At 43.4% G+C, this 19,079-nt stretch overlaps 1 protein-coding gene across 3 annotated transcripts in view; it reads left to right on the plus strand.

Moving 5' to 3' along the window:
* The window catches only part of LOC147014518 (uncharacterized), a 28,932-nt gene extending 9,853 nt beyond the window's left edge, over positions 1-19,079 (plus strand). The window contains exons 2-7 of one of the 3 annotated variants that reach the window (XM_085852524.1): positions 1,543-1,791; positions 12,051-12,110; positions 15,501-15,638; positions 17,532-17,678; positions 18,036-18,096; positions 18,371-19,079. In XM_085852524.1, the coding sequence (XP_085708650.1) occupies positions 1,552-1,791; positions 12,051-12,110; positions 15,501-15,638; positions 17,532-17,678; positions 18,036-18,096; positions 18,371-18,489 (765 nt within the window). In that variant the 5' untranslated portion in view covers positions 1,543-1,551 and the 3' untranslated portion in view covers positions 18,490-19,079. Of the gene's footprint in view, positions 1-1,542; positions 1,792-5,507; positions 8,114-8,441; positions 8,971-12,050; positions 12,111-15,500; positions 15,639-17,531; positions 17,679-18,035; positions 18,097-18,367 lie in introns of those variants that run through there. The other 2 variants (XM_085852525.1, XM_085852523.1) reach the window with 2 other exon arrangements.

Here is a 19,079-nt window from a genome sequence, read left to right on the forward strand (position 1 = left end):
CACATACTGATATCAAGATTGCTTTCTTTCTGGCATCATCCTCTCTGCCGTTAGCTTGGTCGTTATACTGTAGACGCTGAATGTACGCCTCCCAGCTTGCTTCCTGCATGTTGAACTCGTCAATACGGCCAAGGGACATGGTGACCGAGTAACGTATGCAGGGAAATAATGAGTTTGGAGGTCAACAGCAAACTGCAATAGCTCAGCTTACTTTCCATGTATTCACCAGAATCCAATCCTCGTCGCCATGTAATGTAAAAAGTGGGGAAAGCAGTTTGAATGCACCATCAATCTTTTATTGTGCTCCACACACAGACACCTCAGAACCATCCATGAGCCCAGCCTCGTCGTGCCGCCATGTTCCCGCCTCACGATTACCACACTTCCGGTTGATCTCGTACATGTATATTGAATACATGACGTCTCCCCACTCCCATTAAGTGTGAAAATGCATTCAAGATGAACATAAGAGTAATGAGAAACTAGTAAATAATACAAAGATCATGAATATATGAGTGTTGGCTACAAATCGAGGCAGATAGGCCCCTTTGGAGCTCTGGGTGATCGTCGGGGTACAAAGCTGACAGACGGCCCCGCTGGTGGCACTGCAACAGCGTTATTGGGGTCAGCCTCAGGGAGTGGCGCAGTACCATCTGCAGCACCAACGTCGCTCTTCACAGGTTCAGGAAGTGGCGAGACATCATTTGTCAAGATGACAGGATCACACGACGCCATTTCCTCACCTGAGAGGGGGTGCAGTTTGGCCTGTTTATTTTAAGTCTGCAGGATGTGCCCCAGTATCTGCTTGCATAATAGAAAAACAATTGACTAGTAACCCATCTACACTAGTCATACTGGCTTGGAACGATAAATGTCAAAGTAACTTGACATTAACTATTCCATTGGGTGTTACAGGATCATAAATGATTGATAATTTTGAGGATTATTTTTACAACACTGTAATTGTTTGCTCGTGAACGAGTACAACTGTTCTAAAATTATCAGAGTAAAGGCATTATCCTTAAGATGAAACATTATTATGACTCTACTCCAATAAAGGAAAACTAAACTAATTTCAGAGCCAGAAAAAAAAATCACTAAACCTGATCACGATCGGATTTTTCACTTTCCATCCCTTAAAATGAAAAAAGTTGACCATTTTGAGGGAAATTGCATATGCCAGTAATTTATGTGAAGGCTGCCACATGCTGCCTTTGTGGATCCTTGATTGGCTGTGAGTGGCCAATCAGGGACCCACAAAGGCAAGATGTAACAGCCTCCACACAAATTAGTGAACTGAAGAAGTTTAATTTGCTGTTTGAAGGTACATTTTACGTGCAAGGATTTAAAATGAATTTTTTTTTTTTAATCGAAAATACTATGCTTGTAGTTATTCTTACTTTTTTAAATTTAGATTTTCCTTTGCAGTACATAAAATATGTTCATTACAATCGCAACAATGGGATTATGTCCCTGATAAATGATTGGACAATGTAATGAATGCTTCACAGGGAATTCACTTATTTATATTTCCTTCTACAGGGCTTGATCATGGAGGCAGATAATGACCTGTTTATACTATCATCGTCATGGCTTTCAAATCGCAGGAACCCTCGGGGGACACGCCTTCAGCCTCAACGCCATCCTTACATCAGTGAATGTCTTGCAATGACCCTCGCCATACTACAGATGATCACTGCTGTCTCCTGCTTTGTGCTGGGCTTCATGGACATGGCTTTTCGCAGAGAGACAGCAATGGTTCGCACCCGTGCTCCGATGTTGGCTGGTGTGGTGAGCGTGGGACAGGGTGGCGTTGGCACAGAGGTTTGGCATCGAGAACTAATATTGGATATTGTAGTGTCATTATGGGGAATGGTCTTTCACAATAATTACCCTACACACATGAAGCAAATAGCAGGGTTAAGGAATTGGTTCATATCCATCCGTCCATCTGTCTGTCTGTCATCAATTTATGACCAAGAAACAACTTATGTAAATTGAATGTTGCATTTTGAGCATGAATAAGAAGACAAGTCTGTCATTTTACTGTACCTTGGCTCAGAATTCATCCTGACTGCACATGTGCAGAGAGGTGGGGGAAAATTATTTTTTTCCATCTCCCTGCCTGGCAGTGAAACAAAATTTGAAATCATTCAAAACAGGAAACTTGTTGTTTTTAAGGATGTCATAAATGCCACAAACAACGGGCACAAAAAATTAATGTGACGTGTTAGATCGGGTAGAGTAATAGACACTGGGAAAAATTCGGAATTAATTATATGCCTTTAAACTTTTATTGAAATTGAATCGTATACTTGAAGACTGAAGAACACAAATCACCTTCATAATACTTCAAAGAACCATTCAATACATAGATATATAGCATGAGAGGGCGTGGCATGTGTATCGGGGTGAAAAAGAGGCCAATATGTACCGATAATGGCTATGGACCAATCGATAAAACCTCTATTTCCTCAATTGCAACTCAACATCGTCTTATTATTGTACTAGTATAAAAGTCAATCAAAAATGACGGGTTGGAATTATTTTAATCGAAATATTAAAGGAGACTGGAGGATATGTTTTGTAGCAAAAATAAACATTTTAAATCACTATATGTACAAATGTGCCACTTTTTTCTTTATTTTCTGGGATGTTTCATTTCGACGGTACAGCCTCTTGAGCGTGCCAATGTCTGAAGCCTCGGCCTAGCGTCAGGTGTGCTTATATCTTCTTTATTTGACATCTTACCAACGTAAATTAACACTCGTTTTACTCTGTGCATGTTACACATCACGTGAAACGATTTTCACCTCCCTTTGCTTTGTAATTATTGTTATTCTTTAAACGTTTCTGTACACGGCCATTTTTTTCTTTTTCTTTTTGTATACCTTGTTGTGGCTCGTATGAGAGCTAACACACAATGCACATCAAGGGGGGGGGGGCATGAGACAGGAGGGGAGGGAGTGGGAAGGACAAATAGTGGGGAACAGAGACATTTGGAGATCTGTGGAAGGGAGAGGGATGGGACGGGGAACATGGGGAATAGAAGATGGATATTACAGGGACTTTCAGAAAGGAAAGCAGGGAATTTAAAGGAGGTGGGCTTGGGTGGATTATCGGGGGATAGAAAAGATTGAGGATTTGGATTGGGGATGATAAGAGGTGGTGGTGAACAGCTGTTTTGAAGGCCTAGAGGGAAGAATGGGAATGAATAGAGTGAGGGAGTTTATTCCAAAGGTGGGAAAAAAGAGGAATGAAAGAGTGAAGGTGAGCAGTGATTCGTGATTTTGGTAGTTTTACCAGAAGGGGGTTGTTGGCGGACCTTGAGCGCCCTGCGGAAATGTGGTGGGACAAATCGCAGAGAGAGCAGGGGGGGGGCGAAGCTGGAGAGGAGACGGTAGTAGACAGAAAGACCACCGACCAACCTGCAGTGATTGAGTGAGAGGCCCAAAGACTCAGCCTCATTGCGGGAGATGCCAATGATCTGAAATGCCTTGGTTTCCACAGCGTGAAGCCGAGAAAGGTGGGAGGCAGGAGCACCAGCCCAGAGGGGAGAGCAGTACTCCATCAGGCTGCGGCAAAAAGCTTTGTAAGTGGTCAGGAGCTCAGGTGGGCCGAGGAAGGACCTTGCACGACGGAGGATTCCCAGTCGGCGACCGGCTTTGGAGGCGATGTTTGAAATGTGGCTTTCTCAGGAAAGGTCATGGCAGATCGTGAGACCCAGAAGCTTGAAAGAAAGGACTTCTTCCAGAGGATTGTTGAGAAAGTGAATGGGGGAGGTTTCTAAACGGTCCTTTCAAAGAGAGATAGTGAGAGTGTGAGATTTGTCCGGATTGAAAGACATGTTCCACGTGTTGGACCAGTTTGTGATTTTATCCAGATCAGCAGTGAGCGAAGAAGCTGCTGCTTGCCGGTCTAAGGGGTGACAGATGGTACGGCAGAGGGTGGAGTCATCAGCAAAGAGATATAGAGGATTTTCCAGAGAGTCGGAGAGATCATTGATGAAAACCAGAAAAAGAACAGGGCCCAGAACACTACCTTGAGGAACTCCAGCCTGGACAGGAAGAGGGGATGAATGAACTCCATTTAGGGCCACACGTTGACTGTGACAGGAGAGGATGTCTGTGAGCCATGAGTGGAGATGGCCTTGGATACCATAGGAAGAGAGTTTGGTGAGCAGGGCAGAGTGCCAGACTATGTCAAAAGCACGTGCTATATCCAGGGATACGGCTCAGATTTCCTGTCTGCCATTGAGGACTTCCATCCATTGTTGGGAAAGCAGAAGCAGCATATCCAGTGTAGAGTGACCTGGTCTGAAACCAAATTGATGATCAGAAATCAAGCCATTGGAGAAGAGGAAGGATTTGATGTCTGAAGCGATGATGGATTTCATAACCTTGCTGATGATTGGGAGAAGGCTGATTTGTATGTAGTTGCAGGGATCTGTTTTCGCACGTTTTTGTGCAGGGCAGTGATGTTTGCTGATTTCCAAAGCAGATGGCAGATGGCATTGAGCAAATGAGAGGGTGAATAGAACAGAGAGAGGGTGAGCAAGAGCAGAAGAGCAGGCTTTGTAGACATGTGGGCTGATGCCGTCTGGACCGGTTGCAGAATCTGAGTCGAGGTTTGACAGCAAGCTCTCCACCTTGTCAGGAGAAAAGGACACAGAGTCCAGGGACAGTGGGTGTGACTGGGTAAGGTGGGTAGAGAGAGTGATGGGTTTTGGACACGAGATTTAGCTGCAAACACCGAGTTTAGGCATTCAGCCTTTTCATGTGCGGTATCAGCAGTGCTGCCATTTGAGGTAAGGGAGGGGATGGAGGGGGAACATACACCAGAAACAGATTTGATTAGACACCACCAGGATTTGGAGGAGGGAGAGAGGTTTGAGAGTTCAGACTTGAGATGAGAAAGATGTTGTTTTTCGGCTCTCCTGAGGGTAGATACACACTTGTTCCGAGCTTTATGGAAGGAACTGAGATTGCCCTCAGTTGGGTTTGCTTTCCATGAGGCAAAGGCAAGTTGTTTTGGGACAACTGCCTCGTCACAAGCTTCAGTGAACCAAGGGTGGGAGGAAGGGAAGGACAACTGAAGACGAGAGGGGATAAATCTGTGCATGAGGGAGAGCAAGTTTCTTTTAAAGAATTCCCAGGATGAGTTGATGTTGGAGAAAGTAGAGATAGGAGACCAGTCTATAAGTTTGAGGGCTGCTTGGAGACCAGACTTGAAATGCCAGAATTGATGACAGTGAGGTGGTTCTCTGATAACACTGAACAACAAATTTCCAAAATTTTTTTTTACTGGAGATGTGTAAAGTGATTAAGACTAATTTGGGTACGCTGATTTCAAAAATCATAACCGTTTTGCTGTATCACGTCAGGATTTTCAGGAACAGAAATATTCCCATTGCCTAGAAGTCAGGATTTCAATGAAATTTACATATGTCTTTAACATGTCTATTTCGTACAATTGTTGTTAACTTGTGTTATATTTCTTTCTTTCAGATAAAGATGAGTAGGCGTTCCTGTACCAATCATCCTGACAACTTCTGTTATGTCTGTGGTCGGTATACCAAAAAAGATCAACAGCGAAGTATATCTACAGCAGTGAAAATGAAGGCCGCCTACTTTCACTACTTCGGGTGTAAGGTGGGGGACCAAGAACAGAGCTGGGCACCACACATCTGCTGCACAAGCTGTCACACAACCTTGACTCAGTGGTTGGTGGGCAAGCGCGCGAGCATGCCATTTGCGGTGCCCATGATATGGCGTGAGCCGCAGAATCATCATGATGATTGTTATTTCTGCTGCACAAGCATCGCCGGCTTCAACAAGAAGAATAAAGGTCACATCAAGTACGCTGACTGCGTCTCTGCTCGTAAACCTGTGCCTCATGATGACGAGAACCCCGTTCCAACACCTCCAGCTGATCAGAACATAGCTGTAAGCAGTGGTGAAGAGGATGGTGATGATGAACCTTTTGAACCCGACACTCAAGAATCACACCTTCTGAACCAGGGAGACTTAAATGATCTTGTAAGAGATCTCTCGCTGTCAAAGGCGAAGGCAGAGCTGCTTGGATCAAGGCTGCAGCAGTGGAATCTACTTGAACCTAACACCAAGATATCCTTGTTCAGAGCACGTCACAGAGACATGGCTGAGTTCTTTGAGATGGAAGACACGATGACATTCTGCAGTGACATCAACGGTCTGTTGAAAGAACTTGGGTGTGATCACGATCCTGCAGACTGGCGCCTCTTCATCGACTCAGGGAAGAACAGCTTGAAGGCTGTTTTGCTCCACAATGGCAACGAGAAACCATCAGTCCCACTGGCTCACGCGTTCGGCATGACAGAGACCTATGAGACTATGCGGCAGCTGCTTGATTCCATCAAGTACAATGACTTCAACTGGCACATCTGCGGAGACTTGAAAGTGGTGGCGCTGTTGTTAGGGCTGCAGTCAGGCTACACGAAATACATGTGCTTCCTTTGTCTCTGGGATAGCAGAGACGACAAGAATCACTGGACGAAGAAAGATTGGGAAGAGCGAAAAGAGCATGTACCTGGTCGACACAACATGAAGCATGTCGCCCTTGTCGACCCAGCCAAGGTTTTCCTTCCACCACTCCACATAAAGCTCGGCTTGATGAAAAGTTTTGTACGGGCAATGGATCTGAATGGGCGTGGGTTTTTATACCTCAAGGAAAAGTTTGGCAACACCTTGTCGGAGGCCAAGATCAAGGCTGGTGTCTTTGTTGGACCGCAAATCCGACAGATTATGAAGGACGAAACTTTTCCGACAACTCTAAACCCCAAAGAGCTGGCAGCGTGGAGGAGCTTCAAAGCTGTGACGGACAACTTCTTGGGGAACGAGCGCGCGGACAACTATGAAGAAATAGTGCAGCAGCTGCTGGAGTCCTTCAGGAAACTTGGCTCCAGGATGTCCCTGAAAATCCATTTCCTACACCAGCACCTGAACTTCTTCCCTGACAACTTGGGAGCAGTCTCGGACGAGCACGGCGAGCGATTCCACCAAGAGATTTCACTCATGGAGACGCGTTACCAAGGGCGGCACAACCCGAACATGATGGGCGATTTCTGCTGGTTCCTGCATCGTGAAACTGACACAGAGCAGCACAAACGCAAAGCCAAATGCCTAAAGCATTTTTAATTACATTCTAGTGGAGTTTTTCTGTAATTTCTATAATTTTGAAGCATTCATGATGAAATAAATGAATAAATGAATTTTTGTAAATTTCATTGAAATCCTGACTTCTAGGCAATGGGAATATTTCTGTTACTGAAAATCCTGACGTGATACAGCAAAACGGTTATGATTTTTGAAATCAGCGTACCCAAATTAGTCTAAATCACTTTACACATCTCCAGTAAAAAAAATTTGTTGTTCAGTGTAATAGCCAGAGAGATGTCCACTTTGACAAGCACGTGGTCAGAAGAACCGATTGGATCGGAGGAAGAGCAGCAGATATTGTCAGGGAAATTTGTCAAAATCAGATCCAGAAGAGATGAATTGGTTGAGATCCGGGTAGGGAAGTTGACCGATTGAGTCCATCCCAATGAGTCGCAGAAAGCTTTTGCTGAAGTGCCTTGACAGGTGAGAGAGGTACCCACCCCTAGCCAACTGGCATGATGACAATTGAGGTCGCCACATATGAGGAAGAGAGAGTTTGGATGAGAAGATAGAAGTTGGTCCATGTTTTCACATAGTGAGGTGTAGATGGAGTCATCACTGTTAGGTGGACGGTACAGTACACAAATAAACATGAGTTGGGAGTGGAGGGGATGCCGTAGCCAGAGGTATTCCTGGGGGTGTGGGGGAGTGAGGGCAGTGCATGGAGAGTGAGCAATCGAGTCTTTGATGAAGAGAGCAACTCCTCCACCAGGACGAGGCTCAGGTCTGTCAAACCGGAGGAGGGAGTAACCAGGGAGAGATACTTGGGAGTCAGACACGTCTTGGGGGAGGAAAGTTTCTGTTGGGCAGATTATGTCTGGTTTGTCAGTGGCAACCTGTATGGAAAGATCTGAAAGGTTTGAGCGAAGGCCCCGGATATTTGAGGTCTATACTTTTAATGAAGAGGTAGGGGAGGAGGCTTTGGGTGCAGGGGGTGGGGGGGGGGGGAGGAGGAGAAGGGATGAGGGGGGGAGGTAAGGAGGGTTGTTGAAAGTGTGGGGGATTGCAGAATAGCTAGGGGAAGGGGCCGGATGAGGAGGAGAAAAGACTGTGGTGCTGGGGGAGAGGGGGGACAAGAGAGGGGGAAGAAGGCAGTTGAGGATTTGAGGAGGTGGAGTGAAGAGATGGAGGTGAGCGGGCAGTGGAAGGAGGCAGCTTTGTGGATGGGAGGGGGGCAACTTTGGGAAGGATGAGTGAGGGGGATGAGTGGTGGGAGAAAGGTGAGGGGGGAGTTTTTAAGAGAGGTGAGAGGGAGGCTTGGAGGGAGAAGAGTGGGATGGTTGCTTTGAGAGTGAGGGGTGAGAGGAGTGAGTTGGTACTGAAGTTGGAAAAAAAGAATGGTTGATGGAAAGCGAACATTCATAGCAAACTGGAGTTTTTAAAAGTTTTAGGTCAGTTATGTGATTAAACACATTTCTTGAGGGATGCAATAAAGGAGAATTCAGAGAATGGAAAGAACACTGTAACAGTTGGATTTTTTAGGCAAGGTATGAAGGAAAGGTCGAATTGAGAGCAGTCTGTTTAAATAGCTGAAGAGTCGTGCATGATGATACAGTAAAGAGTACCACACGTGTGAAAGAGGAAGATGAAGCATTATAAGAGATCGTTTTTGTTATTATTATTAATGTTTGAGAGAGTTTTCAACAGATTAGTTCATGGAAGTGTTGTAGAAAAAATCGAGGAAGAAGAAGAGGAGGAAAAAGAAGAGGAGATGATGAAGAAGAAGAAAAAGAAGAAGAAGAAGAAGAAGAAGAAGAAGAATCGGAGAAAGGTGGTGGGTTTTTTTTGTTTTGTTTGGTTTTTTTTTTAGATAAAAAAACGTTAAGAAAGTGGGAAGGATAGATATTGAAGATAATGCGGAGAAAAAACAAATAAACACGATCGTACACTGAGGGGAACAAAGGGTAGGCCTCAAAAGCCTCAAGGATAGGCCTCAAGCACCCAAGAAGACAAGTTCGACAAAATAGCACGATTTTTGAAACAAAACCGAACAAGGAACACACAGTAACATGTAGGTGAGAAAATAAACAGTTAAAATGGGACAGACAACGACCGGAAACTTAACTTTGAGATAGTCAGCAGGGAGCCCTCAAGGAGACCTGCCAATGCTCCAAACCCAGAACAGGAAAAACTCTTGAGTTTCGGTTTGCAAGTCACCGTCGACAATTCCAAAGTAAGAGATGTAATTACTCTCTTATGAAAAATGATTTTCAAGGTTTTTTATCCTGAGAAATAGACCGTCGTGAACACACAGTGGTGTTAAAAGGTTTGCCTTTAAAACCATACTTAAATCATCCTGATGAAGGGGAACAGACAAGTACACAAACACATAAATGCACAAATACACACTGTGTTTAATATTGGTTGATAAGCGTGGTTGGTGAATAAGACTACTTTCGTAGCACTAAACTTCTGGATTTACAAATTTTTTAATGATCTTTAAAATCATTATTTTACTAAAATTGAAGTACAGGAGGGCGTTTCTATTTGTGGGTTTCCCCTTGGTGGATTCGTTGTATTGCGATGAATTTATTGAAGCAAGGTTGGCGGATTGCGGTCAAAGCGCTCCAATAATCGCGGGTTGGCGAACCATTTTTCCACGTTAATTCACCTCATTAGCATAAGCCATCAAAATAATAACCCCCTCAAACCCTCCAACATCATCATTACCATCAACTCGTCTTTATCATCACCCTCATCGACATCACCATCGCATTGTTGGATCAAGTTTATCATCATTATTATTAAAGGTAAGTTTCATGATCTTAATAACTCAAGAAAATAAACTTTATTTTATGTTCTTAATACTTTTATTCATGAAAATAAATAGCACAAAAACACTACACAAACATGTTAATTAAGGGCACACTTTTGACATATTTTAAAGTTGAAGGCCCTAACCTTATTTTCCCCATTATTACCCCCTAAGTTTGTGGATTTGCGGTTTTCGGGGATTTTCAAGAATGTAACCCCCGTGTCCGACAAGGCCCACCTATAAAAACTTGAACACTGCGCAAGGTATTGTGTTCTATGAACTCTCTAGTTTTGCTGAAGTAATGGCAAAGAATGAGTTTTTTAAAATGTTTATTCATTCCACTATTGTCTCCAAGACCATTCCTCTTAATGATTTATTTTCTGCAGTCGTATTCGTTATCGGGCAGTTGCTGAAAGTTAAAAATTGTGGACCAGGATTGCTCTACCTCGTAAGGTCACCAAATAGATACAGAAATTGGAATTTCTCAAGGCAGCGATTTCACCATTATCCACAAACACTTGGACAGTCCAAAGTCTCGGCAAGATGGGGGGAGAGGAGGAGGACGAGCACTCATCATCAACAGCAATGGCTGGTATCATGTGTTGTGAGTTCCTCGAGGTGTTTCCACACTAGGCAACTATCACTCACCTGGTAATTGGTGACAAAACTCGTGATCATAATTGGGATCCTGAAACCAGATTAGAAGTCATGCAATGTCAGGAAGAATCACCAACACCTGAGACATTTCATACCAAACCCTGGGGCACCAAGAATGAAGGCCTCAATTTTCTGAGATGCCAAGGGAATCATGCCGATTGGCAATATCCCTCACAGACTACATTCAGAGGTTAAATATTTCACCAGCCTTGTGCAGGGGGGGGGGGGGGACTTATGCAGGCCATCAAGGACGAATGCCGAAGGATGTTGACCAAAGATGTGCTCATCCTTCACAACAATGCAGCTGTGTATAAAGCCTGTGTTGTGCAGGTGACCGTTTATGATTGGCTTTGGGCATCTGGATCACCTGTCATGCAGCCCAAACCTAATCTCTGATGACATCTGAAGAACTGTCTGCATTGCTACCAAAAAAACAATCATGAGGAACTGAACGAAGTACTCGAGATGTGGCTGAAGGAGTAATCTTAAAGCTTATATTTTACTAGCATAGACAGTTTGAAGGACAAATTGAGTAAGTGCATTTAAGTTAAGGGACACTATATCAGATGAAAGTTGCCATGGCTTGGACTATTTATTATTCTTTCTTTTTTTCTACACATGGTCAAGGCTCATGGAGGATTGAGGGCACAGAACAGATCAGGCCACAACATAACAAATGGAAGAGCAGGAGAAAGGGGAAACACCAATAGCAGGGCGGAGGGAGAAAGTAGACAGAGATGGACAAATAAGGGATGCAGAAAACGATGAGGGTTGGGGGAGAACGTAATGGGTGGAAAATATGGATACAAAAGCAAAATTTTGGTAGAGTTGGGTTCACGGGTACAGAAAAGACCATGGTTTTGGATGGGGGGATGGTGGTAAAGAGCTGTCTTAAAGAGCTGTCTTAAAGACCTGGAGGGAAGAATGAGATTGAAGACAGCATGGAAGGTGGTTCCACAGGTGGGGAAAAAGAGGAATAAATGAGTGGAGGTGAGGAGTGGTTCTTGATTTAGAGAGTTTTACTCGGCAAGGGTTGCTGGTGGACCACACGTGTTCTGCAGATCCCTGGGAGGGGTTAAAGCATGGAGAGGACAGAGGGTGCAACACGAATAATGAAGTGGAAGAAGACAGAGAGATCACCCACCTGTCGGCGATGGCAAAGTGATAGGCATATCGATTCAGCTTCATCGTGAGAGATTCCATTGATCTTGGAAGCATTTGTTTCCAGGGCGTCAAGCTGAGCAAGATGTGAGGCAGGGGAACCAGCTCAGAGGGGAGAGCAGTTCTCCATCAAACTGTGGATGAAAGCCTTGTAAGGTTGTGTGTCTCATTTTCTGAACATTTGAATGCCCCTTGACAAGTTTTGGGATCTTAAAATCTGGAAGTGGAAGGTGGGGGAGGGGACTTCAGTAACCATCTCTGATCATGAATTCTTGTTCCAGGTCATGGCAGTCCCTTCTGTAGTTGGTGTTGCTGCAGCTCAGTATCAAAAACCAGCACTGGTGAGTTTATATATTCTGGTTTTGTTCATGTATCTTCTTCTTCTTCTTTCGGCTGCTCCCGTCAGGGGTCGCCACAGCAGATCATCCGTTATGATCCGCATAATGATTTGGCATAGGTTTTACGCCGGATGCCCTTCCTGACGCAACCCTGGTCGCCTCTTACGACACAGGGATATGGTACACCTATTCTAACCGGGGCATACACCGGGCCCAGTACACTGGTACTCACTTCGCCGACCTCGGGAGGATGACAGGCTGAGTCAACCTCCTGGTGTGTATTAATTCAAGCGGCCAACAGGGCTTGAACTCAGGACCTTGTGGATCCCAAGCTGCTACCTTAACCACTACGCAAACACCAGGCTTTATGGTTTTGTTCATGTATATGTATTTCAAACACTTGCACCTGACATTTTAAAATTGATTAAATATATTTTTTTTTAATATTGCAATATGTATATGTATATGTATATATTCTTTTATTTATTTATTACTGTATATCGAGATCAGACCTCAATACTGTTGTCGGTACCAGGAAGCAATTGCCACACCAGCTAATGCTGCATGAATCCTGACCAACAGGAAATGTCTGCCACACATTAACTTGTCTGTGGTATATAAAACAGTTCTGTGATTAGGCAACAGTTTAGATTTTAAAAAGGCTCTCCTGGCAAAACAGTCGCATTATCTCCACATATTAGGCATGAGCTGAGCAAAGCTACAGCCCCCTACTACTCAGTGGGATTGCACTGCAAGCATTACTGGGAAGATAATTTATTTCACAATTTTAAACACCAATGTTGCCTTTCCAGGGTGGGCTGATTTGTAAAATTGAGAATTAAATTCTCTTCCTGGAATTGGCTACACGACAATCCGACATTTTGTATCCCAGTGATAGGCCGGATCTGCATCCTGATGTTAACCAAACTCTAATCGGCTTGATCTTGTCACCTAACCAATTCATCCACCAAGTTTTCTCATAACTCATCCACAACTTTTTGAAATATTGGTTCACGAGTCAGTAAGTGACCACTATATTCGTTATGTGTGTGTGTGTGTGTGTGTGTGTGTGTGTGTGTGTGTGTGTGTGTGTGTGTGTGTGTGTGTGTGTGTGTGTGTGTGTGTGTGTGTGTGTGTGTGTGTGTGTGTGTGTCTGTCTGTCTGTCCCGAGCATAGCTCCGTGGGTTTTGATCCGATCTTGATAAAATCAGGGTGCGAGGTTTGTATCATGATCTAGTTGTGTTTTCTGGAGAATGGGCGTGCTGCGCCCATTATGGGTGGAGCCGCGCCCAAAAAACGTGTTTTTAGGGGGTAGCCAATTTCAAGTTACATCTTCTCCGAGGGGGTTTGTCGAATCTGGCAGGGTTTCGGTATTTTGTTAGCCCAATGGCACCTGCATAGCCCCACGGAGCTCAATTTTTCATTTTTGTCACAAGGTCAAGGTCACAAGGTCACGAACTTAGAAAATGTCAAAAAAATCAATAAACTGGGCATCGAGCTCCTAGGGTTTTCAACTGTTTCGAATGAAAGTTGGTATGCAAGTAGTGCTCTTCGAGTACTTCAACTTTCATCATTTACGTTTTTCCCAATTCCCACGAGTTTGCCCGCGCCGTCCCCTCGAAGGTCAAAAAATAAAAAAGGCGAACCGTGTTCATTGCTCGTGAACCATCGCCGTCTCCAGACTTGTCATGCTTTATAATCGTTTTTTGGCTGCATCTCTCAATGGTGCAGAATCACTTGCAATATTAAAAAAAAATTCTCATATCCGCATTAGGATCTTCACCAAATTCGAGTCAATCCATCCTTGTCACACACCAAACCTGTCCAGCAAGTTTCATCCGAATCCACCCATAACTTTTTGAGACATTGTGCTATATAACGTTTTTCGCCCTTTCACTCACTCATTCGAGAAGAATCACTTTAAAAATTCTCGGATCCAGATCTGGATCTTCACCAAAATCGAATCTATTCTTCATTTTCACACTCACGACCTGTCCACCATGTTTCATCTGAATCCGTCCAGAACTTTTTGAGATATCCTGCTCATAGACAGACAGTGTTGAAAACATAACCTCCGTCCACCTGAAGTGGCAGAGGTAATAATCGTACTATCACAGGACCTAAAATTTTATGGGTCATGCATGGCAAGGTTGAGGAGGGTGGGCAAAGTAAGCAAGTCATCATCAGAAGCCTCAACAGATTAAATTCTTGCCCAAATCATCTTCAATTAAAAGTCAAGCCGAGCCAACCAATTGGTGAAACAATTGAGCCAAAAGTACTCGCCATACAAGCCGCTGGCCCGAACGTAAAGAAAAATTCCAGGAATAGAGAAACAACTCTAATTTAAACCACATTTCAACTGCACAGATTAACCATCACCTGATGGGTAATTATCCAGGTTTCTGACCATTACAGTGGCTCCTCAACGGTTGGCAAGATCAATTGCAGAAACTTAAACTTTTGGCTTTGTATTTACAACTAAAGTACCACATCCAAGGAAGGAAATCTATAAGGAGGAGAAGGAGGAGGAGGAGGAGGAGGAGGAGGAGAAGAGCAGATAAATCCTTTTGTGTGGGAATTTGGTAAGTTACTGCAATAATGGACTTGTTGTTTGAAATGCAGCATGTGGCTGCTGGTTGCATCATTTCCGGAAGCACAGCTATGCCCCTGATACAGTGCCCCTGTTACCAGTAAGCTGGTACATTTTGCCAACCTCAGAAGGATGACAGGTTGAGTCAACCCACCCGGTGTTATTTCATCGGCACGACTCGGGTTCAAACTCAAGACCCGAAGATCTCAAGCCAGCCACCTTAACCGTTAAGCCAACACCAGGTTTAATAATGGACTAATATATCCATTTTGCTTATAATTGTGTCATCTCTGCAATTGCATTTTCATGGATCTGAATCTATTATTTGCTCTTCCAGAAGCACCATTGATCTGGGTAATGCACAATAATCTTAGAATGTATCTGATCTTCAGGCAGGATATCCAATTTGGTAGCAAACTCTGATGTTGGGTTCAATACCCACTATGATTAATTTGATGCAACAAACTTCCAATGTGATGATTCCAGTAAAACATTCTGCATTACTAAGTATGCCTCCCTTCCACGGGGACTTGATGCAAGCTGTTCTATCGGCGATCATTTGGAAATTAACCGCCCACAGCATTTTTAAACAAGCAAGTAGGCCTTTGGGCCTGCGTCAAACCCCAGAAATCTCATGAACGAATTGAGCAAGACATTGATGTTAAGCACACATTGAATGATTGTTGTTAAGTGAAAAAGTGAAGTAAGTATGACAATTGGGTTCGTACAAGTTCAAGTTATGAGTGTTGGGATCTCTGGTGGAAACAGTGACAGCTGATGAACCTCTTGCTGTGGTTTTGCAGATACTCGCTTGGCAAGTAACTTCAATCATCGCCGGGTTCATTTCGCTTCCGGTCGTCGTCTATTCGACGCTCACCCTGGTGTACAGCCAGTCAGAGATCCAGTATCTACAGAATGTTCACATCTTTAAAAATCATGAGGTGCTTCCCAGAGTCCTTCTTTTGGAGGCTTCTATTCCAGCTTTCCTCAAGGAATCAATCGAGCTTTGGGATTTTTCTTCCATAGGGTTTACCTGCACTCTTTATAACAAAAAAATTCCCCAACAAACATTTTGTTTTCGACAGTAGTCATACTTGCAACCGTAAGGCTGAACCCATTACATTTCCACATTAGATGTTCCCTCCTAACTGTTTGATGCACTTTAATGCCATGTATATACATGTATGTAGGTATCATCAACTCTTCTGAGGATTGGACTTAGGAAGATGAAACTTTTTGGGATTAATGAGGGCACACTGAAGTTGTACATGTGCAAGTTTCATTTGATTCCATCAAAAATTCTGTAAAAAAAAATAATAATTTCACTCATCTTGCCATTTTCTTCCTGGGTGTGGGGGTGCAATTGGAATTATCCAAGCTGGATAACCACAATGTATTATATATACGCATAAGCAGTACACATGTTTTTGTTTCATGTATGTAACCCAGGTTAATTTTATTTTGGGGATCAAGGCAGTGGCCTATACACCGCCCAAATAAAGGGATGTGCCAGAATAATGCTTGGAACAACATTGCCCATCGGGTGGGTACTCTGCTATTAGGGGTGGATCCAACTGGGGGGGGGGGGGTGTACCCCACCCATCCCATCAAAAGCAATAGTTTTTTTTTTTCATATGTATTAAGGTGTATATAACCGAAGATGTGGTCATGGAATGTGGGGTCACCCAATATTCCTTAGACCACAGCTGCTGTTGACCACAGCATTCAACATGGAACTGATTTGTACCATTCCGTTTGTTCCCATGGTGAATACTTGATGATTAAGGAATTCCCGGAATCATTTGTCATCAGAGATGCTGCTTTTCTCCAAGCCATTAATGAACCAAGAAGTGGATTGGTATCCCAAATATCAGATAATCCAAAGTCCCTATCGTTGTGTTTGAATTTGGCACTCGGTCTGTGTTTTCTAGACTCAAGAACATGCTTTTTCACTGTGGGGAATTCTCCAGGGTATACAACAATGTTGGAGAAGAAAGTTTTGTTGCGAGTGATTCACATAATCAAGATGATGAAGGCAAACCTTCAACTGAAAGCAAAACCGTAATTCTGATTGAAGGTCACTTCCAAGTCAAACCTTGTTCAATACGTCAGAGACATCGATTTGTTTTGATCACAACTAGAATAGTCAAGCATTTATAACAAAACAAAACAAAAAACACCCCAAAAAATGTTCCCCCCTCACTCTGCAAAATTATATTTTTCCGTGCAATGCAAACTTTTGCACCCCCCGCCCACCCAACCCCCCACAACCTAATCATGGATCCATACTTGGTTATGGTATTAATAATCATAACGATAATAACATGACCCTCTGGCGGCTCCCGTAGGGAGCGGGTGCTTCTAGTTATATTAATTGACAATATCGTTCTCTGTATTTTGACATTTGTGAGGGGGGGTTCACCACAGTGTGGCCAATTCGGTCATGCTGCATGCAGAAGGAACCATGGAGAATTCGTAAGTAAACAAGCAGACGAGGGAAATACATTTAGGACTGTACACCATGTGAGCAGCAGCAGCGGGTCTTCGAGGGATGGTCACTCCTGCTAAACACAAAGGACATTCTTATGCTTCGACAACTTGGTGCAAAGATCGCTATGCTAGCCCATTATTTTATAACAAAAAAACACAACCTTGCAAGTTTTTCTCGCACGTACAAATTAACCTCAATTGCCCCAGTTGTTGCTTTGACCATGCCATAGTGCAGGTGATTGTTGTCATAACAGCAGCAGAGTAAGTTTCATAAGAATATAGAACTTGCCAAAACATGTTCGCTTCTCAAACCTATCTTCTCCGTCCCTCCCCCTCTCACCCAGTACGACATCCATGACATGTTTGTGCATGCAGCCAACACCGGGCTGCTGCTTTTTGCCATGATAAATATTCCCATCAATGTGGCTGCAGCTTGGATTTCGGGTCGAACCCAGCCGACTTGCTCCTGTGCCGAGGTCAATTCGGACTTGGTGGGTTGAGTTCTGAAGTTTACCTGGATGTTGCATGTCAGAGCTCCACGTACTGTGTGGTAATCTAGCAAGCCATCCAACAAAATGGCAGGTCGATTGAAATTCGTAGATGTCCACTTGTGTCCATTTGTTCAAACCACGAATGATTAAACTGTTCAAAGTGTAACGGCCGATAAAAGCAGTGCTGCAAACTTCGGATTAACTTGGTGCCATGTACAATCAAAAGCCCTTTGAGCATTTGTAACTGTGCATTGAGCTTATTCAATGAAAGCACAACTGATGAGTAGGTGACAATAGCCTATAACAGTGTTTACCTTATTCTGTCCCTCCATTTCTTCCTTCCCTTGTCCTCTACAGGCTCCGCTCATTGAGGACGAGTACGTGCAAAACACAGAGCTACAAGAAATCTCTCTAACAGGTGGCTCATTCACTTGGTGTTAAGTGTCATTCATATTTGTCTAAAATAGCCACAAACAGATCTCATCCCTGGATGGTTATTTACATATTACCTTATGGAGTGATGGGAGGTTCAGACTGTGTTACGTTGTCAAGGTGACCTCTATTTTATGTACATCCGATAAAGGGATGCTCTCAAACCACCATACAAGAAGGGTCTGCAAATTATACAAAACTAGTGACAAAGTAGACGAGGGTACTAGATTATGTGACGTGTTCCTTCTGCATTCCAGCAGATCCTACGAGCCAACTTGAAGCTCCGATGCGCATCAAGGTCATGACTGACAAAGATATGATGCCGGAGGGTGAAGTCAGAGAAGTGAGACCCCTTCCTCACAACAGGCCCTCAGGCTGAATGTGCATTCCTCCCTACTTGCTCCAACTGATGTCAGGTTAAAAGCAGAATGCCTTTCAGAGTTGCACCCAATGGTTTGTTTTTTAATTCATTTCACCTCCTTATGACGGAATTTTTTGCTATACTTCCTTATGCAAACTACCAACAGGTTTTACTTGGTTTTATTGACTGGTCTTTGCAAGTACCTTTACACAACCCAGAACTCAGAGACAGAAAATGTTTAAGTGGTTTACAACAACTGTGTGAGGGTTCTGATCAGATTGTACTCTAAATTTCACTGTGAAGCAGAACGTGCTCATGAGCTATCCTCCCAAATGTGTAATGTGGAAAGTCTCTGATTTTTTTTTTCTGTATATATATATACTGTATATATATAAATATATAAAGGAAAGGTTCTGAATAGATGTAATGCCATCGCAACAAACAAAAAGTAGTTTAAAGTTTAAGGAATAATCATGATATTTATTACAATTGTCATTTGGAAAAAAAAAAATAATGTAACTATGCATTTTAAAGGTGCTGGGATCACAAGCCCAATTGTTACAAATGTCTTGGCAAGTGCTTTATTCCAAGTAAAAGTTTACATTTCA

The sequence above is a fragment of the Eptatretus burgeri genome, chromosome 13, assembly GCF_056783735.1.
Source record: "Eptatretus burgeri isolate ZD-2024b chromosome 13, Ebu_testis_v1, whole genome shotgun sequence".
NCBI classification, from domain to species: Eukaryota; Metazoa; Chordata; class Myxini; order Myxiniformes; family Myxinidae; genus Eptatretus; species Eptatretus burgeri.